At 40.1% G+C, this 27,516-nt stretch overlaps 1 protein-coding gene across 1 annotated transcript in view; it reads left to right on the forward strand.

Annotated features, from left to right (window-relative positions):
• Window positions 1-27,516, forward strand: part of syne2b (spectrin repeat containing, nuclear envelope 2b) — a 140,300-nt gene that overhangs the window by 72,261 nt on the left and 40,523 nt on the right. The window contains exons 66-93 of the mRNA XM_085392061.1: window positions 491-650; window positions 3,736-3,891; window positions 4,049-4,189; window positions 4,781-4,957; window positions 5,185-5,322; window positions 5,430-5,615; window positions 5,714-5,827; window positions 5,948-6,100; window positions 6,188-6,313; window positions 6,593-6,721; window positions 8,347-8,478; window positions 9,140-9,217; window positions 10,238-10,336; window positions 13,948-14,136; window positions 17,722-17,955; window positions 18,648-18,770; window positions 20,555-20,670; window positions 20,894-21,005; window positions 21,258-21,392; window positions 23,078-23,236; window positions 23,670-23,864; window positions 24,082-24,177; window positions 24,349-24,549; window positions 24,629-24,802; window positions 25,161-25,283; window positions 26,221-26,414; window positions 26,701-26,839; window positions 26,986-27,225. Coding sequence (XP_085248187.1) covers window positions 491-650; window positions 3,736-3,891; window positions 4,049-4,189; window positions 4,781-4,957; window positions 5,185-5,322; window positions 5,430-5,615; window positions 5,714-5,827; window positions 5,948-6,100; window positions 6,188-6,313; window positions 6,593-6,721; window positions 8,347-8,478; window positions 9,140-9,217; window positions 10,238-10,336; window positions 13,948-14,136; window positions 17,722-17,955; window positions 18,648-18,770; window positions 20,555-20,670; window positions 20,894-21,005; window positions 21,258-21,392; window positions 23,078-23,236; window positions 23,670-23,864; window positions 24,082-24,177; window positions 24,349-24,549; window positions 24,629-24,802; window positions 25,161-25,283; window positions 26,221-26,414; window positions 26,701-26,839; window positions 26,986-27,225 — 4,219 coding nt within the window. The remainder of the gene's footprint in view (window positions 1-490; window positions 651-3,735; window positions 3,892-4,048; window positions 4,190-4,780; window positions 4,958-5,184; window positions 5,323-5,429; window positions 5,616-5,713; window positions 5,828-5,947; window positions 6,101-6,187; window positions 6,314-6,592; window positions 6,722-8,346; window positions 8,479-9,139; window positions 9,218-10,237; window positions 10,337-13,947; window positions 14,137-17,721; window positions 17,956-18,647; window positions 18,771-20,554; window positions 20,671-20,893; window positions 21,006-21,257; window positions 21,393-23,077; window positions 23,237-23,669; window positions 23,865-24,081; window positions 24,178-24,348; window positions 24,550-24,628; window positions 24,803-25,160; window positions 25,284-26,220; window positions 26,415-26,700; window positions 26,840-26,985; window positions 27,226-27,516) is intronic.

Here is a 27,516-nt window from a genome sequence, read left to right on the forward strand (position 1 = left end):
TCATTGTGGCTCTGGACAATGTGTGGTCTCGTGTATAATCCATCTGTAATAAAAGAAGAGCAGTGTGATGTTTCTAAAAAGGAGGACTTTCTCCGTCCTACAAGACACATGTGTGTTTAGTGATGCAGTATGCTTGAGAAAGAAGAGGAGTTTTGTAGTATTAAGAAGGCATTGATACTTTTCCTGACAAACTTTCATTGCTCTCCTCTTTCATATGCATAAATGAGCCATGTTCATTATGATCTCTGTTCTTTAGGCACACAGAGACTAAGTTACCCATAAGTCCTGGTTAAGCAGTCAGCTTTAAGTAGGTTAGTCATAGAAGGCGATTGGTGTATAAGGTCTTCCCAGCTTACACTTGGCATTAGGACCCATATGTTGTATTCAATAGTCATGTTGTATTCAGTCATTTTCTTATGGATGTTAGGTAAGCAGCCGTAAAGTTGCTTAGCTTCTGTTTAAATGGCTGGATGTTTGTGTGTTTTCACAGTGTGAAGCAGAGAAGCAGGGAGGGTTTGCAGGCAGCTAGGCAGGAGCTGGAGGACAGAGAAAAGGTGCGAGAGGAGCTGCAGGGTATCCGGGTTTGGCTGAAGGCTGCTGCATCTCTTCTGACAGAGATGGAGCAGAGCAGCAGCACACAGGAGCTGCAGGTGAGACTCTTGAGTTCTTGTTTTTCAGAGTTACATCACACCTGCACACGGTTTTGTGGAGTTCCTTGAAGTTCCTTCTAAAACTTGCTTTACATTTCAATACATTAAGTGTGATAACACGACTTGCCATTAATTTTTTCACAAGGGCACACAAAATGTCATTCATTTTCTGACAGAGTAGTTTTTGTGAATGGTCATGCCAGTCATTGAACCTTGTAAGGTTACATAGCCTAGATCTGTCTTAATTTTTCAATGATACCATAAGTTTTGCATGTCGATGACTAAAATCCACCATGAGCTGGAAATGCAGTTATATTCCTCCCCAAAAGAATTTTGGAGATGAGGAAATCATCCCCAACTGCGAATTAAACCTTTGTAGAGAAAAGAAAACACTAGTGAAATTTAAGTGTTTCTAATTAGGCAAGCCATTCCTCTGGTTCACTGAAGGACCTCTGGGTATATCGAGGTCCCACTTTGTAATCCTCTAATCTAAAAACACATCAGTGTGCTCACAGTTTCTCGCTCCATCCCAGCCACTGGAGTGGAAATAATCAGCCTCTAATGAGACAGGACAGTTTCATCATCTGAAATGAAACACAATGATGCATTTGTACTCAGTGTAACATCATAGCTATTTTTATAATGATGCACTTGTCTTTGCTCTCAGTTAGAAAAGTTACACTCAACAGCATGACAACAACTAAACACTGAGAGTGATGCTTATACACTGCTCAAAGAAATTAAAAGATTAAAGGAACAATTTGAAAACACATAAAATCTCAATGGGGGAAAAAATCATGCTGGATATCTATACTGGACAATGTGTCAGGAACTGAAGGATGCCACGTGATTTGATGAAAATAAAAATTATGAACCTACAGAGGGTTATATTCAAAGACACCCAAAATTCAAAGTGAAAAAAATAATAGAGCAACCTGGCCGAGGTGCTTAGAGTAGATGTAATAGAAACAATAAGGGCCCCAATACAGAACCTTGTGGCACACCACAGCTAAGAGGACAGGATGAGCACTGGTATTTAGAAACAGCCACCAAAAGACTTGTTCAGAAAGATATGATGACAATCACTCCAAAGCAGATCTAGATACACCCACCAAATTGTTCAGCCGCTCAAACAAAATGTGGTGGTGAACAACAAAGCAGTTGAAAATTGATTAACAACCCCCTTCACTGCTTAAGTGAATAGATCAATATCCCAGAAGTTTAAATACTTTTTTCTATGACAGCTGGTAGGAACTACTTTGCAGATATTATAAGGATGTTTACCACAGATTTGGTCAGAACTCTCCCAAAGCCTTGCTGATGAATCCAGGAATTAGTCATCAGGGCTTTTCTACCCCTAACCTTAATGAATATAGAGTGAAGCAGCTTGTTGGCTGTGTAGTAAAAGTGTCACTAAATATTAAATCTTTCAATCTAACCGTTGGCTTGGCTTCAGACCCAGAAGCTGTTTGGTGCTTGTGTCTATGAACCCACCAACCCACAGAATCACTCTGCCCCTTGTCCTGAAACCTGAGCAGAGGCCAACATCTCATCCACTCCAGCTTTCTATTCAAACACACACACACACACACACACACACACACACACACACACACACACACACACACACACACACACACATTTTCTGAAAGACCCCCTTTCCGTCATCCAACGTTCCCCCCCCCCCTCATCACTCCCTCCACCCTCATCCTGCTCTTGTACCAGACACCTTTTGTTCTGTCTTGTAAGTGGATCTTCCAGGTGGCTGTTGTAGCCAAGTCATTTCATGGGCACACACAAAGACACACACATTTCTCCTGTTGCACTTGTGAGGACACTCATTGTCATATGTTGATGTATTTTAGCTTTTAGCTAACCTCAGTGTAAAACTAACTCACTCTAAAATCAAATGCTAACTTTTCAAACATCCCTTTGTCAGAAGCAGGAATAAAAATATCCTCACTTTTCTAAAATATATAGAGTTCATTAAATATCTTTATTAAAGACAGAGACCATTAAAATTATAAATTTCCTCAAATGTAAATTTTGCAAAATTACACAGGTTTTGCAATTATGTCGTCTCTCTTTGTTAAAATCTCTAAATGTTCTACATTGACCTCATGTGTTTTAAATCTAGAATGACCTCAGATGGCTTCTTAATTAAAAAATGTTCATTATTCCATAAAACACTATTTGATTTTTACAAAGATAGCTATACAGGACACACACACAATTCGCACTCTTCATCTCCTGTTCTCTCATGCAAAGAAACTGTCTTTGCATACCCTCTCCTCCTCCCTTGCTTTGTTTAACACACACACACACACGCATGCACACACACACACACACACACACACACACACACACACACACACACACACACACACACACACACACACACACACACAGAAGCTCAGTTTCCCATCGTGATATCAAGATGCGCCTCCCCGTATAGTAGACCATCGGACGCTTTCAGACCCAGGTAGTCTCCACTGTGTTATTTGTCATATTTTAACTTTTTTCTGATCTTTATATTGTTTTTATTGTGCAGTAGAATCATAGTGAGGTGAAATGAGTTCACTTTTAAGTATTTTGTAAATGAAGGAGTGAGGCAGACTGTGTTTGACGGCAGCGCAGCAGGACACAGCGAGAGGACGGCTTGACAAGGAGCTAAAAGCTTACAAGAAGGACTTTCTTTAGTGAGACTTGTACATGAGACTGATATTTTGTGCCAAAATAAGATTTCTGCTCTGCATAAAATGAAACCCCCAAACTGTAGACATCTATGCAAAAGAAATTGCTGATGTTGGTTAGAGAGTCAAGTGTCAGCATTTTTTAAAGCATCTGCTTACAAGTGTTATTTGATAGAGGAAACTCTCTTTGGTGCTAAGTACAATGACCCAAACAAAATAGTTTATGGTTATGATGAGTCATCAAGAAAATCCATCAATATTACTGTTGTTATGATTAGTTTTCTCTTCTAACAGACTCTTCAAAACACTTATTCTTTCTTGTTATTTATTTATTTGTTAATATCTTTTGTAATCCCTTTTATTTAAAAGGCTGCCTATCTGTGTGGTTTCAGGCGCTCTACAGCCAGCTGTGTACCCAGAAGTCTTTGCTGCACCGTATCATGGAGAACCTGAAGATGAAATACTCAGATATGTACACTTTGGTCCCGGTTGAGATTGACAGCCAAATGCAGGACATCACTAAGTCTCTGCAGCAAGTAGAAGAAAAGGTGAAAAAGGCTTAATTTGGACATTTTAATGATGAGGAGTGTATTGATCCTTTAAGAGATCAATAATCTATTGATAGGCAGATGTTTGTAACAAAACAATAAATTCAACATCCATTTAGGTCTAGCTGATAATGTTTTTTCCTGACTGTTCCATCAGGTGGGAGAGGCGATAGAGAGGAGCGGTCCTGTTCACAGGTTGGGCGCGAGGATGTCTGATATCGAGGCTGGCCTGAGATCTGTTCAGAAGAGACTGGAACAGAGGAGTCCCACTGTGACTCAAGCAAAGATCACTCAGAAGGTGGGGAGTGATGAGGAAACAGGGTGTCTGGTTCATTGTTACAGCTTGTTGAGTAGAATACAATAAATCATTATTTAATAGATTGTAAGAGGGTGAGGAAAACATAACAGGATGTCCAATATAACATTTGTCCTCTGCTGGCCAGAAGATCCGTGGTAAGTTTTACTGTTTGGGATGCGTCTTTGCTGCCTTCTGTGTGTGTGTGTTTGTGTGTGTGTCATGTTCTACATGTGTGATCACTTCGCTGCTCTTTTGTTGAGAAAACACAAGCCGTTTGGGCTGAGTCTTGTTTTGTTTTCTTTTTTATGATTTTTTTTTTTTGCGTACATCTATTTCTATTTTCAGTTTTCATGCTGCTTTCATCCTCCTACTCTGTTTTCAAATACACCAACAAATTCCACTTTCTTTTCGTAGCATTATGTGCATCTTTTCATGTAAAATATAGATTGCAAAAACAGAAATGACTCTTTAGCGAGGACTTGCTTCACAAGTCAACTGTGAGTGAGGGAAACACTTTCTGAAGGGGGCTGGCTAATCAGCTTGTGTGTCAGTGAATAAATATTATAAATCTCCCCTTGTGTGTGTGCTCAGCGTGCCTGGGACGAGCTGGATGCGTGGCACTCGCGTCTGGCAGCGCTGGAAGTGGACATGCAAGACTTAGAGAAGCCTGAGGAGGTGCTGATCCTCACAGAAAGACTAGTGGAGGTTCAGCAGCTTCACTCCCAGCTGGCCAAACAGGCAGAGCAGAGGACCACCCTGATCAGCAAGGTGAGAAAAGCTTCCTAAAACTGTTAGCTGTCTAACTCCTCACTGCCCTGCTGTATGGTTTGTCTGCTTAGTGTCAAACACCAAAAATATAATGACTTTGAATCACCAAGCTCAGACTTTTTAACCTAAATCTTCCACATTACTGTCTCTGTTATCATCTGTGATACTTTTGATAAGTTTAAAAATGTCTAAGCTTTTCCCTATTTAAACGTTCTGTTTCTCTTTAGATTCAAACGTGGCTTCAGGAACATCAAGAGATGGTCAAAAGCTCCAAGAGCTGGATGTCCGAGGCTCAGTCGTGGCTTGCCGCTCCCTGCACCTACACCACAGCTAAATGTTTGAGCAGTCACGTTCACGCTCTGCAGGTCGGTACACTCTGCTGTCTGCACAGCTCTTTCCACAGCACAGCAAACCATTTTGTGGTGATTCATTTTTAACCAAAAAATGCTCTTTCTGTCTCTTGGGGATGCAGTTGGTCCTGGATGATTCAGTCCAGATCAGAAACACACTGCAGGGCTTCAGCTCGGTCCTGAAGGAAATGTTGCAGGTTTGTGATGTCACAGCTCTCCAGGAACAGCTGGTCGAAGCAGATCGCCAAGTGGCCGACGTTCAGGACAGCTTCACAGCTCCTCTGTCTCAGCTGGAGCATGCTGCCGCTGTGAGATTCGATTGGTTTCTTTGTTTTACTCTTCAGTGGATATTATCTAGACTGTACTCTCTACTGTCAGACTAGACTGATAATGTCTTAACCTCTAGGAGGTGGAGGCGATTGAGAGTGAAGTCAAGCGGATGGAGAATGATGTCGCAGAGATCAAGAACTTGCTATCTTCTCCAGAGAGTTTTCCCAGCCCCAGAGAGGACAGTTTAAAGGTTTGTTAGTTTCTTTGTTTTCATTTGGATTAGCGTGACGTGATTGCCCAAATTGTACAAAAGGATAAATGTAAAAGTCATCGTTTTCTTATTTTTCTCAACCCTCTTCTATGTGTGCAGGCGGTTGAGCAGAGGATCCAGTCGATGAGGAGAACAGTAGCTGAGATCCAGAAATGTAAGCCAGGCCTTTGTCTTCCTGAGAAGGCTGAAGAAACTCTGACTGTCTTTACTGTGGTGGACCAGCTCCAGACTCTGCTGCTGGAATTGGAGAAGGTCAGTTAGTTAATCCATCAGTCAGCTGCTCAGATATTTTATCTACAAGAAGATTGGTGCGAACTTTCTGCTTCACTCTGTTTGTAGAAGGTTCCTGCGTTATTTATCCAGCAGCCTCCAACTCCCACACAAGCCAAAGCTCAGGCGGCCCAACAGACGACCACTGAACTCAAAACATCTGCATCTGAAAAAGCTACATCTGAGGAGGCTGAGGTGAGCTTGGTCTATAAATAACATAAATAAGTAAATACAAGTTAAAAAAAATCATGAAACATCACTGTTACATGAATTATAATATGTATAAAACTACAAAAAATAAAAGTGAATGTCATTTAAGTTCTTTATTATAATGCAAGTTATTTTACAATGGCAGCGACAGTAGTTGAAGGATAAAGTTCAGTTATATTGTGTCAGTCATTATGTGATATTCCAAACACTTCATATGTGGAACATAATTTAAGCGAACCTGTACGGTGTGCTTTCTCTCAAAAGGAAGAGCAGGGTCAGATCAGAATTGCTCGTGTTGAGGAGGATGTACTGCGGAGGTCTGGAGCTACACTGCTGACTGTGGAGCAGTCCTCACCTGAACAAAGGCAGGCCCCAACACCTGATATTACCCAGGTAAGAATACCATGGACAGAGAAAAAAGAAGCTTATAATCACACAGTTAATTCATTAAGTTCATTGAAAAAGCTCTTCTTTATGACACATACCAGCATACAAGAACACCTGCAAAAAATAAAAAAGCAAAGAAATTGAACAGATTGGCCTTTTGGGGCGTGTCAGGACAAAGTGTGCAATACCTGGTACTCGCATGCGTAGTTCCTACATGTGTTATTAACAAACTGGTAAAAAATTAAAAATAAAAATCCCAAAGTGTCATTTAACTTCCTGTGCATGCTTAATATTACTAATGTTTACCAAGAAATGTTTTTTTTGTTTGTTTGTTATGTGTGCGTGTGTGTGTGTGTGTGTGTGTGTGTGTGTGTGTGTGTGTGTGTGTGTGTGTGTGTGTGTGTGTGTGTGTGTGTGAGTGTTCAAGACATTTCAAGTTCTCAGACTAGGACAATTGTGCACTCATTAACAGAAAGATATTTTAATTATTGACAAGATTAGTTTGAACTTAGAGAAAATAATTTGAATAAATGATAAAAAAAAAAAACCAATAAATATTGAAGGTTGGCAAGATATGTAAAATACTCCAAGTAAATATGTTGCTTCAATTATCTGCATTGTAACCTGCTCAAAAAAATGGACACTTTTTAATCAGGTCAGTTATACTTCTCGGATGTTGATCTGGTCAGTTAAGTTGCAGAGAAAGTTTTCTGTGACTCCCAGCACGGTTTCAAGAGAATGGGGGAGTTTCCAGGAGACAGGCAGTTACTCTAGGACAGCTGAAAAAAAGGACAAAGAAAGTCCTTAACCCATGAGCAGCTTGCATCAGCACCACATGCTACAAAATGATCTCCAGCAGGTCACTAGTGTGAGTGTCTGTAACCAAAAAATCAGGAACAGACTTCATGAGGATGGCCTGAGGGCCCACGTCCTGGAGAAGCCACAGAGAACATTATGCTGCTTGTAACATTGATCAGCATGACCGATTCAGCTATGCATGGGTCAGTGATGGTCTGGGGAGGCATATCCATGGAAGAACACACAGACCTCTACAGGCTAGGCAGACCCTACACTGGTAGAGTGAGTCCTGGGTTTCTCCTGGTGCACCACAATGCCCAGCTTCATGTGGTGAGAATACAGAACAGCTCGGGAACATTATGGGAGGTGAAACCAGCTGTTGCCTTTTTGGGAGCATACACCAGTGTTGTCAGGCATACATACAAGCATCCAAAGGCCATGAAAAAACTAGTTGCTACAAAGCATTTGACTAGCCTGACACAAATTCTTTTACTTTGATTTTCAGGGCGTGTTTGAATTGAGCCAGCTGTAGGCTGATCCTTTCCAGTTCAATTTTTTTGAGCAGTGTATTTACTAGAAGCTTCAAGTAGATATAACATTATGAGTCATATCAATTTAAGGCTTTACAGGGAAGCACATGATCTATTTTGCACATCTAAGAAGTCTTCTACTGTTGTATAACTTGTTAGTGGCCATTAAAAACAAAATGTTAATTTTACTTAATATCAAAGAAAATATTGGAAACAATAAAAACTCAAAACTGGCCAGGCTAGATTTTTAACCCCCACTTGTGTCACTCTACACATACTGTAAGCGTGTTTCCGTGTCAGCAGCGGAAGCATCAAGGCGTGCTCCAGGCTGAAGAAGCCACAGGAAAAAAAAGCAGTGAGGAACAGAGAGTGGAAGAAGGTGGAGGAGGTTTTTATTGGTGGCTCTGGGATGTTTTCCTGGGCTCTTCACCAGAGGTAAAGATGAGTGAGAGCTGCTGTGGAAAATCAATAAATCTCTGTTCTTCCTCTGTCCTTCACTCGTTTTCAACAGTTCTTTTCCTGGTGGAGTTCTTTGTGACCCGAGGTCACCCGCTTATGGTGTAGGTGGGCGGGATCTGCTATAATAAATTCCATCGCAAGTTGTGGAACAAATTATAGGAAAAGTTTGAAATTTTTAAAACTGATAACACACCTGAGACCCAATGACTGATCATGACATCACGATTCCCACCAATCCAGTCAAATGACATCATTTGTAACAGCTGTATGAATAGTCGCTGCCATTCTTTGAGCTGGGTCACTCTGATCTCCACCGCTGGCACTGTCCCCTCACCCTCCTCATCCCTACTACCATCTCCCTACTCATGATATTAAATTCCTTCCTGATCATTAATACATCTCTGCTATTGCTGCAGATTTGAGTTATTTCTTTTCCTTCTTCCACCCTACTGCACACTGGATTTGTTGATCCATATGACAGTATCAAACACGCATATGGATGTATTACAGATGGATACTGTGTTACCTTAGATGAATGAATTCATTTTACTCAAAAATGTTTTTTATTTTCAGCAGCTTAACATTTTGGTCTGCTTGGTTATATAGAAGGCTATAACATTTGTCATTGTGGTGTCAGGAACCTGTGGTTGTTGCCTCAGAAGAGACTGAAGCTGCCACTGGACAAAGCACTGAACAGCCTACAGAAGACACAAAGGTAAATAAACTTTCATCAGTGAGAAGCCACTGAGTGATGAATTAGTAATGAATTTAATAAGTATTTCATGGATACATCTTAAGAGCCCAAAAAAGAAGGCATCATCACATGGGCCAAGATATGAAAACATGTGTGGGTCAGTACCACCAGGGGTTTTAGGTGAAATCACTGTGAGACCTTGCCCCAGCCTATTGTGTGATGTATTGAGGTCACCTTAAGTAAGGTGTGAGTGGAGGTTGAGGATTGGGGGTTAAGGCGCCTGGGAAACCTGTAGTGGTAATGACCCATGTCTTTTTCCACTTGTTAGCTCATGTGGTGATAACTCCCACCAGGGGTTAAATACCTGGGATCCACCTTATGGTTTTAGAACTGAGGAAGCTTCTTGGATGAGAAGTCCTTCTTTTTCAAGCTCTTGAGACTGCCGTGACCTTTATAACTGAGAACCTACACGGACGTATTCTTGGGCAAATGCAATGCTGTTTTTAATCAAATATGGTAGAGAATGAAAATAATAAAAATCAAGAATATCTTAAGCCATCATGTAAGTTATTAAAAGATTTTTTATTTTGGACTCCTAAACCGTTTTGGTCATTGTTTGAATAAGTGGGCACAAAAATTACAGTGTAACAACATTTTTTTCTAGTTTTAGTTTTAACATTTTTTTTAAACTTGTAATGAATTTATGACTAAGCCTTTATGTATATAATATATACATTTGTGAGTATATGTATAGAAAACAAAGACGGCATTACATTGTTTTATTGATTTTATTTATTTGAGGTTTTATTGGCAAAAAGGATTGAAAATAAATCAGACTCATTGCATTTCTTTTTCATAATACAATGGGTTGTACTAGATAACATAACATCAAAAATCCTCTAACATTATGTAACATAGTTCCTTAACAGAGTGTATGAGTAACCGTGTGATATCTTATCTGGTGACATGGTAGAACTAAGTGGTCAATGTATTTAACTGACTGACCTGAGTGAGCGTCTAACCCTGATCATATTTCTTCAGGATGTTGAGGGCACCACTGACACCACAGAAACAAGTTCATCTGAAGCTTTATCAAAACCCCTGGGCGCAGTCACAACTCAGTCACTGCCTGAGAGTATGGTAAACACATCGCCGACCGTAAAAGTCTCCAAATCCAGCTCTGGGTCACAGCAGAAATGTGTAGTCTCCTAGATCTAGAACTTGTAGAACTGCATCTTTTTTTTCTCATCAATCTAAACCTAGAACCATTTCTGTGCAAAATCTCCAAGCACACCTCAAAGCGAGCCTAGAGGCCACTGTTTGAAGACTTATAGACCTTTCATGTCTTTGCTGGCAATAGCGTCTACGCAGCATCGTAAATCTGTCACCTTTTTCTGGATCTAGTTTGAAAACAGTTCTAGAATCAAGATTTCTATTCTTTCTCTATAGTCCCCTAGATTGATTCCTCCAACTTTTTCTATTCTAGCCTCTATTTCTGAGCCACTAGGTGTTGGATTGACCTCCCACATTACTCCAGACCAGACGCTTTACTGCCTTCTGTTGTACTCATATTGGGAGTCATTTCTTTTTTTGAGCGAGCGGTAGCGTCTCGCTTTTCTCAAAATAGTGGTTTTGTAAAGCCTTTGTAGAACCAAATGACTCCTTTACAAGAAACAACTCTAGAACACCTACTTATCATTGAAATCATTTAGAGTACCCCTCTCCTCTAGAATGTTGTAGAACGAGTCCTGTTTGTTCCTGTTTTTCTTTGACAGCAAAACTTAGAGCTCCTGTCTTCTTGTAGAAGTAAACCAAGGACACTTTTTCTTCTAGAACCAGTTCTAGAGCTCCTGATGTTAGGGTTCTTTTAGACATGTCTCACAGTGCATTTACATGGCAGATGATTGCTTAAAATTGTTTACATTTGAATCCTTTATTATGTCTTACTGCATGGCAAAAACTAAAGTGCAGGAAAGAACCAAAGCAGAGGTTTGCCAAATAAGTACTTTTCAAGTTTATTTCTGAGTTTAGACGAAGGATTACTGAGCTTGCAGAGAAATCTGCTTATTCTTTGACAAGTCAACACCACTGACACGTGGTTCAGGATGACACAGCACTACATCTGCTACAAATGAGAAGTGGTTGCTGATGGTTACCGTTTTACCCCCCAAGAAAACTGAAAGTAGGCGGATGGTATTTTGTATGTGTGGTGGATGTTTTTAACAGTCTGTATTAAGCCTTTGCCTTAGCATGGACCTTTATTCTGATGGGTTAGTTTTATTAAAACAGAAACAAAGTGTATTAATAGACACATTTTGTGAGCCATGTTTTATAATGTATCTTATAGGGAATGGTGATTTAAAATGTTAAAACTTTTTGATTGTTGACCTTTTCATTTACCATCTGGGCTGATTTACCAGCAAATGCAGAGCATATGTGATAAAATAAATATTTCTTTAGTTGCTTCTGTGCATCTGCCATTTGTATTTCCATAAGCTCATAAAGTGGGGTGTGTTGTTTACAGATGTGATTGACTCGATCACTGCCTTGCAGCAGGACAGTGTGGATAATGATTCCTGCTTTGTCATGAATAAATAAACTAATAAATATTATCACTCTTTAAAAGACACATTTTATACTTAAGACCTTAATTATCTTGTGAAGATGACTGTTGGCCATGAAAATGCACTGGTTTATCATGAATGCTGAGTCACTGGCTGCTGTGCACAGATGGAAACTTTGTAAATCCCACTGCAGTGCTTACTTTTTATTCAGAAGTAAGCATTTAATAAATCGTCCTAAAACAATCTCTACGTTACAGTAGTGTGTTTACAATTAGGGAAATCTTTTTTTTTTTAAAGAAAGAAAAATCTACAATTTTTGGAGATACAAGGTTTTCATCTGAAAGCAGCAGACATCTTACATTACCTGGCATGTGCTGTACTACATCGTTTTCCTCATGTTTTTCCCCCATTCTGTCTGCATATCATTAAAAGAAAGAGAAAAAAGAGCACAAATACAAATAAACCCACAATAGTGATCCACTCCTCTGTCTCTCTTTTTCTGTGTCAGGAGCTCATGAAGGGACAGAGGGGGTTTGCATGAAGGGGGCGGGGGGCAGACACCCAGAGGGGTATATACAGTACATAAAGCACGCATAACACTTTCCAAAAATACATTCACAAGAGAGCTAGTGATTAGCGATTGAGTAATCTAAAGAGGGAGACAGTGCTACTTGATTAATGGAGGCATGAATGAAGTCCAGTTCTGTAACATTAACATCTGGAAAGACTCTGATAAAACCCTCTTGACACAGAGGCAACACTGACCAACACACACTTCCTAAAATAAGTGAAGGATCAGCACCTCTACCTTCACATTTACGATTTCAGGACCGAACTGAAATCGATACATTTTTAAATTGGCATCAAGTTGAAGCACACCAAAAGCGCTGTCCTCCTGCTAACATCCTAACCATTCAGGGGTGGATGAGGTGGTGGTTGCAGACAAACAGGCTGGACTGAGAAACTTATCTAAACTTATCTACAACTCACTGATTTCATATCTTAACCTGTGATGCAACATTGCAGCTTGATGTGAAGTTTTCTCAGTTTACTCATATTGCTGTATGTGTTTCATCTGCATTTATCATGAATGCACCCTAATGCACTTCTCACTTACATTTTTGAACTCACGTCCATGCAGAATATTTGAAACTTGTGTTCCAAACATCCCTTTTTTGTGGCAAGAAAGTGAATTTTTATGCACACAGTATACTAACGTTTTCCTAACTAAATTAAGCCATTCATACTTGATTGATTTGATGAAAAACAGCCCTCTAAAATTACAAAAGCAAAGTCAGGAAGTATTTTAAAATTATGATCTATTGTTTCAAATTAATAAATGATAGAGCTGAGGGGAGCAACTTGTTTTATGATTGTGAAATGGGTGCACTGAGTTCAGATTTATAATCTATGTAAGGGATGGTTTTACAGAGGATATTTTCCACACCACCTCCTGACATCAAAGGCTGATGAATAATGAACAGTGTGAGTAATTTTGACATTCCTCCTGTTAAGGCTGCATAGGTTCCTCTGCAGTTCCTTCACGACTGTGTGCACAGAGATCAGTCATGAAAGGAAATCAATCCATTATTTTACACAACAGTTTAAACTTATACAGTGAAAAGTGAGAATAATTCACTGTAAAAGTGAAGCAAGGATTACAAATGTAGTAAAAACAGTGAAAAGGACGTCAGAATGTATAAAAGCATTCAAGCACCAATCAGCTGTTTCCCAGCTACAAATTTCCCTGACAGGTTCTGGAGGAAGTGGGAGGGTGTTTGGATCCTGCGTTTAAGGCTTACTCAGCTTACCTGGCCCTCTGTCCTCAGTCAGCTCCACCCCTGTCGCCTGAGGGCTCTTTTCTTTCTGTTCCTCTGTCATTCTGTCCCTGCGGCCCTGCCACAGCTCCAGGAAGTGGTTTCAGGTGGGTGGAGCTCAGAGAGAGAAAGAAAGAGGAGTGAAACAGAGCGAGGGAAAGAGAGATAACCAGTGCGGGGGGTAAGTTACTGGGAGTGGTAGAGTGAGAACAAAGAAACAGGTTAGAAATATTTGTTTATATCAGTATTAGAGCTACAAACTTCAGGAACCAGTCAGCTTTTACTCTTCACTTTCCTCATCTTCCTCCCTCTCTACCTTGAAACTCTGGAGCAGAGAGGCTTAGCTGGGTGTGTTGTGCTTGTCTGTCAGGAATCAGACCAGCAGGTTGGATCCCAGTCTGGACCTCGCCTCTTTGAAGGTGTCCTCCATGTGTGCCTGGAGAGGCTCAGCCAGCTGGAGCTGTGGCTGCAGAAATCCCAGAGGAGTCTTCAAGCTGCCGGTGTTGCCGGTGTAGCAACTATGCAAGACAGCGTGGAACAACAACTGCTTACCTGTCAGGTAAGCTCCGCCCACCAGGGGGACCAGCCCCCTCCCAGAAGAGATAAGATAAGATAAGATAGAACTTTATTAATCCCTCGGGTGGGTTCCTCTGGGAAATTCGACTTCCAAAAAAAGCACAGCAACGACCGAAGTTACAGTTACAGAACTGTTATATATATATATATATACACACACACACACACACACACATATATAAATACAGAGACAAATATAAATAAAATATACAAAGGGGATAAATAGAATAAATAGGAATAAAAAATAAAAATACAAGTGAATTGCACATTTCAAGTATTGAGTCTATTGCACTGTTGACTATTTACAAAAAGTATTGCACAAGGTATTGTACAGTGAGGTGCAGAGGCATTTACAAGAGACAAATGTTACCTCAGTTGTCTCTGTGCTGACTGTGTTGGCACACTTTACAAGCCCACATTACATTCACGCAGTCTTTTTTCAGTATGATGAATTTCAAAGTCACATAGACGTAATACAGTTATTTAATATTGTTTTTATTCAGGTTGTGTCAAAATTTGTTAAAATGTACTTATTTAACTTTTTTAAAGCTTTTTTAAGGACTGCAAAATAATCTGAGGAAGTCTACTAATGGACTCCACATAAACAACAAATAGATATCATTGACAAAAAGCCGTAGCACGGACATCTGAAAAACTTTAACCTCTTTAACCTTTGCCCTTACAGTCACCAAATCAATGGGTTCTCATTTAAAAAATGCTAAACTACATCACATCTGGTAACTGCCATCAGGAATAAAAGCCTGCTTTGAAGCTATTATCGCTTTGTTAATCAAAGTTTTAATATTGTTTGACATAAATCAACAGAATAATTAATGCTATGCAACAAGACCTATAACAAGACAGACTTTTCTTCTGACATTGTGATGATTCACAAAGAGATGCAAGGAGGAAATTATAGTTCCAAAATGTTGATACACTGTGTCAAATGGTAATAAAACCGAATTATTGATGTGCAAATCTCATAAACCCACATTTTATTTACAATAGAGCATGGAAAACATATCATGTGTTCAAACTGTTCAAGTATTTTAACATTTCATGAAAAATGTTGGAGATTGACAGCAGCAGCATGTCTCAGAATATCAGCAAAGCACAAGGCCACAAATCCATAATGGATGCTCATAATCTTTGGGCCCAGAGGCAGAACTTCATTAAAAGATATGATATGATTTTGTCACTGAAATCACGGCATGTGCTCAGGAACACTTCATCATTGTCTCTGAACACAGCAAGACATGCCTTCTGCAAAATGCAGAGCTCTATCACGCAATGAAGAAGCCATATGTGAACATGACCCAGAAATGCTGCCGTCTTCTCAGGGCCAAAGTGCATTTTAAATAGAAGGAGCAAAAGTAGAAAAGTGTTCTGTCATCAGACACACTGAAATTTGACATTTTGGTTTATAAGAAATGCAAATCAAAGCATCATTTTTGTTTTTTTATCTACATTTTACACAGCATTCCAACATTTTAGAATTTGGTTTGTAATAAACGCTACTGCTGAATGGAACTAGGAGGTGTTAGACAACACACAACATTTCAATTTTTGATGATTTCTTTTGCTTTTCTTTTTTTATCATAGCAATTTATCGCCCTGCCCATATTTTGTTTCACATTGCGATATTTGAATATACAGAAAAGTGAAATGGAGTTTGCACTGGCAACACAGCCCAGTATGTAATGCAGTAGATGTGTGTTACTTCTTCTTCAGAGAAGGGGTTAAGGAGAGCTTTTTATGACACAGAAACTGCTCTTCATGGATGCTTCTATTTGCCGTGTATTATTCTTCCCCCCTTGTGCTCATATCAAAGCTATTTCAGATGAGTCTGGTTGAGCAGAGTTCATTAACTGTTACCTACTTAGGTTTCTGTAATCTCTGTAGTTGGGTTCATGTTTTCTTGTTCAGCACAGATTGTCAATTCAAACCTCAGCAAAGTAAAAGAAAGACTTTCAGGTATGGAAGGCCTAACATTACTGTTACTGACAGTCATTAAATCCCTTAAAAACATGGCCTCTTTGGAATAGTTGCAAAGATCTTACTCTTCTTAAACTTTTTGATGCAGATGTCTGATTGGATATGACTATCGCTCTCATTGTTAAATGTGATTGTGGCTATAAACACATGGCATAAAACAATTTCATAGGTGCAGAGTTCATAGTAGTGCCTCCATGTGCCAGCTACTGTGTAGCTGCAGAGGTGGTGTCCAAAACAAAAAAAATGAAAAAATCAACATGTCAGGAATAACCAAGTAGCAAAGCTTCACTAAGGCAGCTCACTCCCTGGGCAGTATTTACTTTTAAGAGTGTAATAGTATTGTATTTTGTATATAAACATATTATATAGGAGTAGGTAATGACTAACAGGTATTGTAAATCACATTTAGAGGTTTTAAAGCAGCATTACTTTTTCTGTTTAAACATTCAATCAGCTGGGGCAATATAACAGCTTACAGTCAGTAGCATCATGCCCTAACAGGATTCAACATTATCTTTATTCAAGCTTTAGCAGGAATTTTCTATTCAAGGACTCCTGGCTTACCCTGAGAGTGTAACTTGAGCCTCCATTAAAGTTTCAGGCGTTAAACACATCTCACAGGCACACATCACATTTTAATGGAGCATTAAAATGAGCCACTGAGATGTATCTTCCTATTCAAATTAGCTCCGTCATGCATCACCCACATATAACTTTGACATCATCAATGTGCTCGGCATTTTTCATTTAAGCTGAGCTCCAGAGCTAAATCTTTGTTTTAATTGTTGTTTTTCGTAGTGGTGTCAAAACAGAGCAGGAGGCGAGGTAATAAAGGAGTGAAAACAATAAAGAAAAGAAGGGCGTATCTAAGAGGTGGAGCTTCCAAGGCCAGCCTTCAAATAATGAAGTCCTGGCTGGTGAAAATGTTACACGTGAAACAGACAGTTAAAAGAATGAAAAGATTTAATGCTACTGTCTTTTATAAATAAACACAATGGAAATATCTTAAACTGATATAATTGATATAATATTAAAAGAGCAATATTTCAAGTTGACATCAAAGAACTGAAGTTTTAACTGAAGTTAAAAGATGTTGAACAAATAAATGGTGTGTAAAATATCTGAAGGACATGTGCTCACAGGAGCTAAAAGGTCAGGTAAACTGTAAGAACTGTGAGAACCTGAACACTTATTTGTACTCCAAATACTGAAGCATGCTGAAATGTTAAAGTCTAAACAACACAGTTGAGAATTCATTGAAGTCTGAGTCATGGAAGAATTTTAAAGATCAGTGATAGTTAAATTATGGAAGGGAGGTGGAGAAACGCTAAGGGTGTCTAATAATACTCAGCTAAATGTAACCTGATATTCAAATGACTTGCAAACTAACTGTTCCACTCAAACACTACAAACAATAAACAAATTGCTAAAGAAGCAGGTGATCCAACTGGCAAATCTCATATTGGACAACTGCAAGCTGCTTTGCAACCTACCTACACTGCAGATGGACAAGTCTTCTTAGGATTACAGTGGTCTTGACTGTATTCGTGTGTGTTTGTTTGCTGGTCTACAGGAGATGTTTCTGGAGATTGAGCAGAAGGTAGCCAGCTTGTCAGCTCTCAGTCAAACCGCTGACCAGCAGCACCAGCAGAGTGAACTGGGAGCTGCGGGATCCCAGCAGGAGGCAGCTGAGCTTCTTACCACCAGGCTGGAACTCCTGAAAAACAACCTGATGTCCTTTCAACAGATGCTACAGAACAGACAAGAAGAGGAGAGGTTGAGCAGCAACAAAGGGCCCCAGGAGCAGGTACATACACTAAATCTTTGGCAAATGGCTGCATAGTTGTTTTGTATTCAGTTGTTTGGGGTGGCTGTGATTAGAAGGTTGCTGGTTAAATCTTTGGGCAAGACAACCCCAAGTTGCTCCTGATGAATTCACTGGAGTGTGAATATTTGGCAGAATTAATGGATGTATGAGGCCCTTTGAGTGCTCAGGTGGAGTAGATAAATGCCACCAGTCCATTCACAATTTTCCTTACTCAGTTAAATTCATTCTTATGTTAAATTAACTTCACTTTTGCTCTGAAAAACTGTCCCTTTAGGTTCCTGGATAATTTCAAACTAAGATTTATCATCAAAAGCAAAGCAGCATAACGTATTATATTCTTTCAGTCTGTGTTCTTGCACGCTCTCTAGTCCTGCTTACAAACTTTAACTGAGGTTGCAGGTTTACAACTGTGCCGCTGAAAGTAACGTCACACTAGGTACTGTGTGGCAAAGTCTGCCTTTGATAATTATTAACAGCTCTGCAGATAAACTAGTGCAGGCTCACCAGCAGCTCAATAGTGGCGTCCTTTCATAAGCAACACATCGCGTACATGTTTGCATTTAGACTTGTTTCTTAAAGCTGCTACCTTCAAGAACTCGTACAGTTGAAGTGATACTGATAAACTCTTTAGCTTTCATTCTTGTGTGTACATTTCACCTGTTTTTCCACAGCATTTAGTTTCTCAGGCAGATTGCCAGCTTGAGTCTAAAGTGAGGCGCAGCAACAGTGTTCAAGAGATCTTCTCATCACCTAAAAACAAACTTCTCAGACAGAGCAGCCTGCAGCAGCAGAAGGTACTGATGCCATTAGCTGCTTTGATGTTAGGTTCCAGTGGTGTGGGATTTTGTGTATTTCATGTGTCTGACTGCTTTTTGTGTATTTCACCCAAATGCAAACATTCAGAACATCCTGGGGCATTAAAAATCCCTTCTACCAGCATGTTTTCACGTTTTCCTGTGACATAAGTACATAGGATCAGAGGTGGATGTCAGTATTTAATTTTGTTAATATCAATAAGTTTTTAGCTGTGGCACTTTCTGCATACTTCAACCCCTGAGCAACCCATTGGTTAATTTTCATTACTGACACTGGATTGCCCAATCAAATCTCCCCTACATTCCCTGCCCGTCAGTGCACCCAGTGTTGCCAACTTAGCGACTTTGTCGCTATATTTAGCGAGTTTTCAGACCCCCTTAGCGACTTTTTTTTCTAAAAAGCGACTAGCGACAAATCTGGCGACTTTTTCTGGTATTATTGGAGACTTATTTATGACGACTTTTTGACGTGACAGGGCGTGTTGCTCTTACTCTCAACAAGCAGCGGTGCTGCCTTGGGCACCTCACCCGTGCCAAAGCGCTCCCAGGCGGAGGATAGTCCTCCCTCAACTGCTATCAGGGCAGGAGATGTTCACACCTATGCGTCCAAACGGCAAATGAATCGCGCATGAGCGAAGCCGCTGCTCCCGCACCGACTGTAACTCAGTCAATTCTTCTTTTAATGTTTTGCTGTTTTGTGGATCACAAGGTTTAAAACTACTTATAAACACACACTCTCACACACAAAGTAACTCCACCAGAGTGCCAATTTCGGGTCACTTTTTCCGGTCCAGGCCAGGGTAAAGATTTGTAGTTCTAAATAAATTCTAACTGCATTTAGGACGTTTTTTACTCACTTTATGTCTCTTCCGCGATGTTATTTCTCTCTCCAACAACATAGGTTAGTTACAATTACATTAGCATGATCAATTATGCAAATTAGATGATGGCGTCATTTGGCGACTTCTAGCGACTTTTAGGACAGCCAATAGCGATTTTCCTTACTGATGAGTTGGCAACACTGAGTGCACCTCGTAGAGGCTAAGAAAAGCCAAAAGGTGGAGCTGAAAAGCTGAGAGAAAAAGAAAGAGAAACCATGAACATACCATGATTTGAACAGTGGGAGCAAATTGTGGCAGCATCAGCTTGATAGTATTTGTATCCCACTGTATAAAGAGCTAACATCGCCAAAATTTCATTATAATAAGTGTTTGTGAGCTAAAAATCAAGAATGTGTTTACTGTTCGGCCACGATTTGCACAGCCCAGCGTGCTCCCAATGCAGGGGAAACAAATTCTGTCGGGGAGGCCTACCTTGGCACCGCCGTTGTGCAGGTGAAGCCGAAGGCAACATATGCCTCGTCATATTTTCTAGTTTTTGGTTTGGAAAGAAGTTGGTTTGGAAGCATATTTGGCGACGCTTCATCCTCTGCTTTGCTTTGTGCGGGAGCCCCGTCAAAGACCTGTCCATTATGCTAGCAGTGTCCAAGCAGGGTTTTTTTTTTTCTTTCTTTCTTTCTTTTTTTTTACCGCACTCCCGCAATGGCTCTGTGCCCCCCACTTTGGGAACCACTGACCTAATAGCTAGCGGGAAATAATTAGAAAGGGAGCGATTCAAGTAAAATAAATGGCTGCTTTGACAATAAGCCGCCGCTAATAGATGAAGTATGGCTTTTAATTTGTGTCAGTATGTGACGTGACACAGACATTGTATCAAATATAAACAGTTAAAATTGTTAAACTTGATATTTTACTTTTGTGTAGGAGCTGGAGCACGAGCTCAGTGAACAAAGAGGACTAACTCAGGCCATCGCCAGGCATGGCAGCAGAGCGCTGCTTTACCGCCAGGAGTCCGAGGACCACAGCCAGCTCTCACTAAGGCAAAACAGCTTCTTCATTCTATTAAATTGTTGTCAAACACATATTACAGAGTTTTAGTTGTTTTAAAATATAACATACATTTACATTTTTAAATAAGGTATTTTACTTATAGGACGAAGAAAAAGACTACAGTATTTTCTTAATTCAACTTCAATCTATATAGAAAGAAAGAAAGCTGGAGTGAGATGAAGTGTTAATTTTCAGCTTGTTCTCTGGCTGCAGGTCGCCTCCTGCTGCGGCTGATGAGGAGGAGGATTCGGCTCAGAAGAAGTGGGATCACCTTCACAGTCAGCTGCTGGCTTTGGAAGAGAGCTGGCTGCTTCCTCCCTCCGAGGTAAGGCCTTCATCGTGAGACTGAGGTGCTTGATTATCACATTTCAAATACAAGAGAGAAAGGGACAAATCGGTGTTCTCGCCATGCTTGATTATCACCTTCTTTGAGCAGATGCCACTTTGTTGTCTCGTTGGTGTTATGGGAACTCCTGCAGGGCATGATTAGAGTAGCGTGTGTCTCTAACTTTTCCTCTGATGTTTTTCTCCGTCTCTCTCTGTCTGTGTGGCTCTCTCTTTCTCTCTCTTTATGAAGGTGACAGACTCATCTGTGAAGCGTAGCAATGGAACAGCAGGATGCATGATTGCCAGAAAAAACCTGAAAGAGCTCCAGACCTGCATCAGCCATCTGAGAGAGCTGGGGCACACATCTGCAGAGCTTCTGAATCAGGTGAGGAGCCATTATTTTAGGGCTGTTTGTCAGAGAGTATAGAAGCTGTTACACGAGGCCAGTTGCTGGTTTTCTTCTCAAGACTAGAGAGCCTGAGATAAAGCTGAAGGGATGTGAGATGATTAGCTTCCTAAATTTATATTCCCTTTAAAGGTAATATGTAATTTAGAATTATTTGTAACTATAACCAGTTAAATGTAATTGTATTAAATTAGCTTTCTATTAAGTTATGCAGCTTGCATTATCAGTGGCATAAACAATGTATGAGATCTGAAAGAAAAGAGTTTTATGTGATCAGTAAATATGTGATGTGATCCAAAACACAACTAATAAACAAATTCCAGCCACAGTTTTTACACTGTGTTCAGACTCAGTGGTGTTGATGCTGAAAATCTGAGCCCACTTTTTCTCCCCGAAAGATCAAAAATCAATAAGAAAACCAACAAAGTACAATATTGATCTTAGCACTGGGATCAGTGTCATCTTATCAAATAATTACAAGGTATAGGTATCAGAATCAGAATCAGAATACTTTATTGATCCCTGGGGGAAATTATTTTTTGTTACAGTGCTCCATTTTAAACCAACATTAAGACAAGACAGACAATACACTAACTAAGAATAGTATAATATATACATACATATATACATACATAAGTCACTCATAAATAAATAGCTTGAAAAGAAACATGTGTAGTTGTAGCAGCAAACAGTGTGTTAAGTGGATGCGTTGTACAGGGAGATGGCCACAGGCAGGAATGATTTCCTGTGTCGTTCAGTGGTGCTTTTCGGTAATCTCAGTCTCTCACTGAACGAGCTCCTGTGACTGACCAGCATGTCATGGAGTGGGTGGGAGGTGTTATCCAACATTGTCTTTATCTTGGACAGCATCCGCCTCTCCGACACCACCTTGAGGGAGTCCAGCTCCATCCCCACAACATTGCTGGCCTTACGGATCAGTTTATTAAGTCTGTTGGCATCTGCGACCCTCAGCCTGCTCCCCCAGCATGCAACAGCATAGAGGATCGCACTGGCCACAACAGACTCATAGAAAATCCTCAGCATTTTCTGGCAGATGTTGAAGGACCTCAGTCGCCTCAAAAAATAGAGACGACTCTGGCCCTTCCTGTAAAGTGCTGTGGTGTTTTTAGCCCAGTCCAGTTTATTGTCAATGTGAACTCCAAGGTATTTATAGTTTATAGGTAAGGCTGGACCTCATTTTGAGTTGTCACAGGACTGAAAAGTGAAACAATCTTTAATGCAGCACCAATAATATAACTGATGCATGTTTTAATGTAATAATAATAACAATAATAATTTATTTATATGCAACTTTTAGGACACTCAAGGACACCTTACAGGCAATTAAGTATCAGAATCACAGTATGGAAAATAACAGTTGGACAACACCAACTAAACGTCAATATGCATAATATTAAAAATTCTAATAAATTGAGGTCCCTGGGCTGATTCGCTTTAATATTTGATCAAGAAATTTGCTATTGTCCACTTTAAAAAACATTAAAAAAATTATAGTAGTAAAGTAAAAGATGAAAGGAAATCAACTCAGCCTTGCATAAAACTGAAACAAATAGCCTAAAAGAAAACCTTTGTGGATGTAGGCCAAATTTTAATAAATTGTTAACATGACCCTGCTAACGGTTTTGCTCATCTTTCATACCCAGGCCTGCCCTGCTGAGGGAACCCATCAGACCGTTGATGAAGGTTTGTTTCATGTATTGCATGGAGCATCCCTGTGCCTGGACTCAATGAAAAGCATGCTGTGCTCACCTGTTCTGGTGACACATGAAGAAGAACCCCAGCTGAGGCTGCTTCACCTACAGGTGAGACGCCTCACTGCAAAGAAGCACTTAACATCAGATGTTTACGGTTGTTTTCAGTTTCAAAATTGTCATCATCAGCATTCCTGCATCTATGGCTGAAAAATCTGAGGCGTGATAGTGACTTTAATGAGCCCCCTTCATTTTCTGAAGCATCAGTGTGAGGCTTGTTGTTACTTTCCGTGAGCTATTTCTGTAGACACTGACATTACCTTTAAAGGGAAGTGTCATGATGTGTTTTTTTTATCCTTAACTTTTTGTGCAACCATATCAGCTTTTAACTTCACACTGCAATTTTTATGGCTCAGTGTTCTTAATTCTGACATTTTATCGACCCTTTTGGGAAAAAATTATAAGTGAAATATCAATAATGCATCTTACTGTTAGTTAAAGCTTAACTAAAAGAAGGATCTTTACTATTCATCTTCCTTTTCAGAGTCTCTCAGCAGAGCTTGCCACCCTTGGCAGTGAGCTTGTTTCTCAGGGGTCAAAGGTCAGCAATGTCCCGGGGTTAAAGTGTGGTCAGCAGTGCATTGATGATCTGTGCAGACTACTTCCTGTGGTCCAGATCGCGCTGGCCAGCAGAGAAAAGCAGCTCAGGATCCTGCAGGAGGACAGTGCAGAGAAACAGGTCTGCATGTGTTTTAAAATCAGTCAGTAAATTGCTTTATTAATACTGATAAAAATAGAGAAAGTAAGAAGACATAATATCTAACTTCAATTGAGATAAGTTTTAGCTTACTTGTTATATTGGTAATTTGCTCTGTTAATAGATCAGTCGACTCTAAATTGACTGTTTATTATCAAAATCTCTACAGATTTTAATTGTTGGTGTGTTTATTTGTCAGGCTGCTGCTCACATCCAGGAGTCTCTGCAGCAGCAGGTCGAGGCTGACCAACACAATCTGCCTGCCTCTCTCATCCACCAGGCCACACAGCTGCAGGTGTGTTAGCGAGTGTGTCAAATGTGGGCTTTAGTGTTTATACGTTTACGTAGGTCACCAAGGTGGCCCATTAAATACTGAGAGGCAAGTTTAAGAATACTCAGAAACTGAATTATTCAGATGATGCAAGAGCATTTAAATCTTCAAATTTTCTGTCCTCCTGTTGTACAGGGTGAGTTGGAGACAGTAGTGGGCGGTGTCCGTTCCCACTGTGAGGAGTTGAAGAGCGGCGTGGAATTGCAGAAGCAATATGAGCAGCTGGTCCGCAGCTTTGAGGAGCTGCTCAGTCTGGGCTCTGATAGTTTCCCTCAGCAGCCTGACACAGAGTTCTGGAGCAGGGCCCAGCTCCAGAAGAAGCTAAGCAGTCATATGGTTAGTGTGGTGGAAAAAAAGAGTCCCATTGAAATAAGACAATAGATTATGATTTTCATGTCTACTTTTTCTTAATCAGAGGTTTTTCCAGTTCCTGGGCGATCACTTTGAAATCCTGCAGTACCTGACCAATAGAGTTTCAGATATGCCCCTAGAAAATAGGGAGGTTACAATAAAGGGTCTGCAGGACCAGGTGGCTCGACTGCAGCAGGATGGACTGGAGAAAGGGACCAAGATGCAGGAAACATTAGAGGTAGGTGCAATGTAGCTTACTTGCAAAGTGACTTTCAAGTAAAGAAAGAGAAATACAGTACATACAATAACGAAGAGAGAGATTTCATGGAAGCCACACCTTGCATCTCCCATCAAAGTGGAATGTGATTGCCGTTATACATTCTGAAAAGCACTTCCACTGGAACCTACTGACACCTCTATGCCTAAAGTTTGCCTTAATCTGTCCAGGCCACCAAAAATCCCCCAAATTCATTAACTTGTTCACTAGATGACAGATTTACACATATAGGCTATTAAAGGCACCACAAATGAGAAATGAGAATGAGGATTGATTTTAATGACATAACCATCACTGATAATCACAATGTCTGCCTCAGATGTGGTCACAATGGGAGAAGGACAGTGCATGGTCCGACTCCTTGATGAGAAGTATTGAGACATCATTTCCCAAAATCCCTGAGGGATCTGAGCAGGAATCAGAGAAGCCTCTCAGCTACAAGGTATTTTCTATTTTCTATTCCATCTACAAGGGATCATTTTTATTAATAAATGTGTTTTTTGACCATCGAATTTACTAACAGGCAGCCAACTGGAGTACAGAGCACATCAAGCAATGTTCCATTCTATCTATCTGGGCAAGCTCTATGCTGTACTTTGTGCACTGCACTCAAAACCTAATTAGATCAATTAAATACACCCTAATAGGTTGTTTCTGTAGGGGTACAGGATGCTCCTTGGCTTTGATGTGAATTTTTAGCCAAGCACAGACTTCTGACCAAATGTAATTTTGGTTCTGTTCACTGTTGTTCTGCTTCCAGACTGGCAACGCATCAGTTTTGAAATGCACCTCAGAATGGTCTATAGTCAACAAAAATATATATGTGGTAAAATAGATAAAAACATAAACATAGAGGTTGTCTTCTCCTGCATCTTTGCTCTAGTTCAGCAACCAAATCTGCATGAGATTAATAGTAACAGCTCAGCTTAAGGTCTCGTTAAAATTTTGTTTAACATCGAATGTCAGCATGTATTCAGTAGTGAGTCTCATTCATAACTTGTTACAAACTCTCTTTTGAGGTCTGTCTTTATGAAACTTGTTTGGCTTTAAAGTTGTCCTTTGTTCACTATCAGGGTTATTATCTTAGATGAAAGTGAAATTGAAAAGTAGCACAAACCTTCACCCTTAGTCTTACATACCAGTTGCATGAGAGTTAGCAAACCTGATTTATTTTAATTGTGATAAGATGATGAGTCTGAAATCTCTAATGCCCTTCTGTGACTGTAGCCAGCAGACAAAAGGTGACTTCTCACAAAGATTTTTGTATCGCTCTGAGCATTAGCCTTTGTGTTGAGTTGAGTGAATATTCACGCATGTATGTATGAATTCATTTCATGGGTCTGTGCAGTGATATGCAAGTTCTCCTTGTCTGACTGCAGGAGCTGCATCGCATTTTGGAGGAGAATGAAGCGCGGGTCAGTCAGATGCTGGAGGGAGGCCGGCGACTGCAGAGAGCGGGTTTTAGTGGAGTGGGTGTGTCTGTCTGTAAACTGGAGGCTCGCTGGAGATCTTTGCACAAGAGGCTGGAGCATGAACGCACCAACTTTGACAAAGGAAGGAAACTGAAGAGCAGGTGACTGATGAAAAGCATGAAAGTCCGGGCCGTCTGACATAGAAAGTTGGAACTTGTCCTGAACTTAGACTAGACTGCATGTAGTTTAGTTTAAGCTCATATCATATTTTAGAAATGTTTAGTGTGGTTTATATTGAGATGAAATAATAATAAAATTGTCAATCTAAATTTAAATTTAAAATAGGGTTGCATGCAATGAAAACCCCAATATTAGATAGTAAAAGATCTTTTGGTATGATGTTGTGTCAACTTGTTTTTAAATGTGCAACTTTTGCCCAAAAATCAGGTTTCGTCACAGCTCTGCCGCGCTGTCTCAGTGGATGAATGAGGCTAGACAACGGATCGATAGATGGAGTGAGCTCACTGTCTCATCCAGTGAGGAGATGGATGTTGAACAGAGGCGTGAGCTCTACCTCCAGTCTGTGGTGAGTAAGAGTTGAAACCATTGTTTTTTAGTTTTTTTAAAAATATTTTAGTTCTAGCACTTTGACCAACTTTTGCTCATTAGCAGCTCTTCCAGAGACCACAATGCACTTATGGAGAACAGACTAACGTAAGATTTTTAATGCAGGCTTTGACCAAAGAGTTGGAGGCCAAATCTGAAGTAAAGGTGGCAGTGACCGGTTCTTCGTCCCAGCTGCTGCAGCTGAGGGAAGCACACTCAGAAAGCGATCCTGAGGATAAAGGGACTCCTCTGCCCAAGACTTCTGACATAGATATGTGCTCCATCAACACTCAGCTCAGACAGATAGAGTTGGACTGGTCCAGTCTTCTCGTTGATGTGCCTGTTATTCAACAAACTCTGCACAAGGTGAGGATCTCCCCCCCATGTAGACTGTGACTTCTCTAAGTTAAACTATTCAGCATTTTACAAAAGTTGCGCTGTTTTCTGAACACAGGCAGTTCATTTCAATATAGAACTCCAATAAAAAATATTCGGCATGCTATATTCTACATGTTTTTGTTTTTTTTAATTTGCCACATATAGCAGTAATGCACTTCAATTAAATATTCTCCTTCTTGTATTTTGGATCTCAAGAACAGAAATAACGGTGGCTCTGAAAGGTCAAGCACACTGTAACGCAAGAAAAAAACTGTAAAT

The sequence above is a fragment of the Rhamphochromis longiceps genome, linkage group LG19 (assembly GCF_057381845.1).
Source record: "Rhamphochromis longiceps isolate RC_006_pf linkage group LG19, R_longiceps_female_GT1.1, whole genome shotgun sequence".
Taxonomy (NCBI): domain Eukaryota; kingdom Metazoa; phylum Chordata; class Actinopteri; order Cichliformes; family Cichlidae; genus Rhamphochromis; species Rhamphochromis longiceps.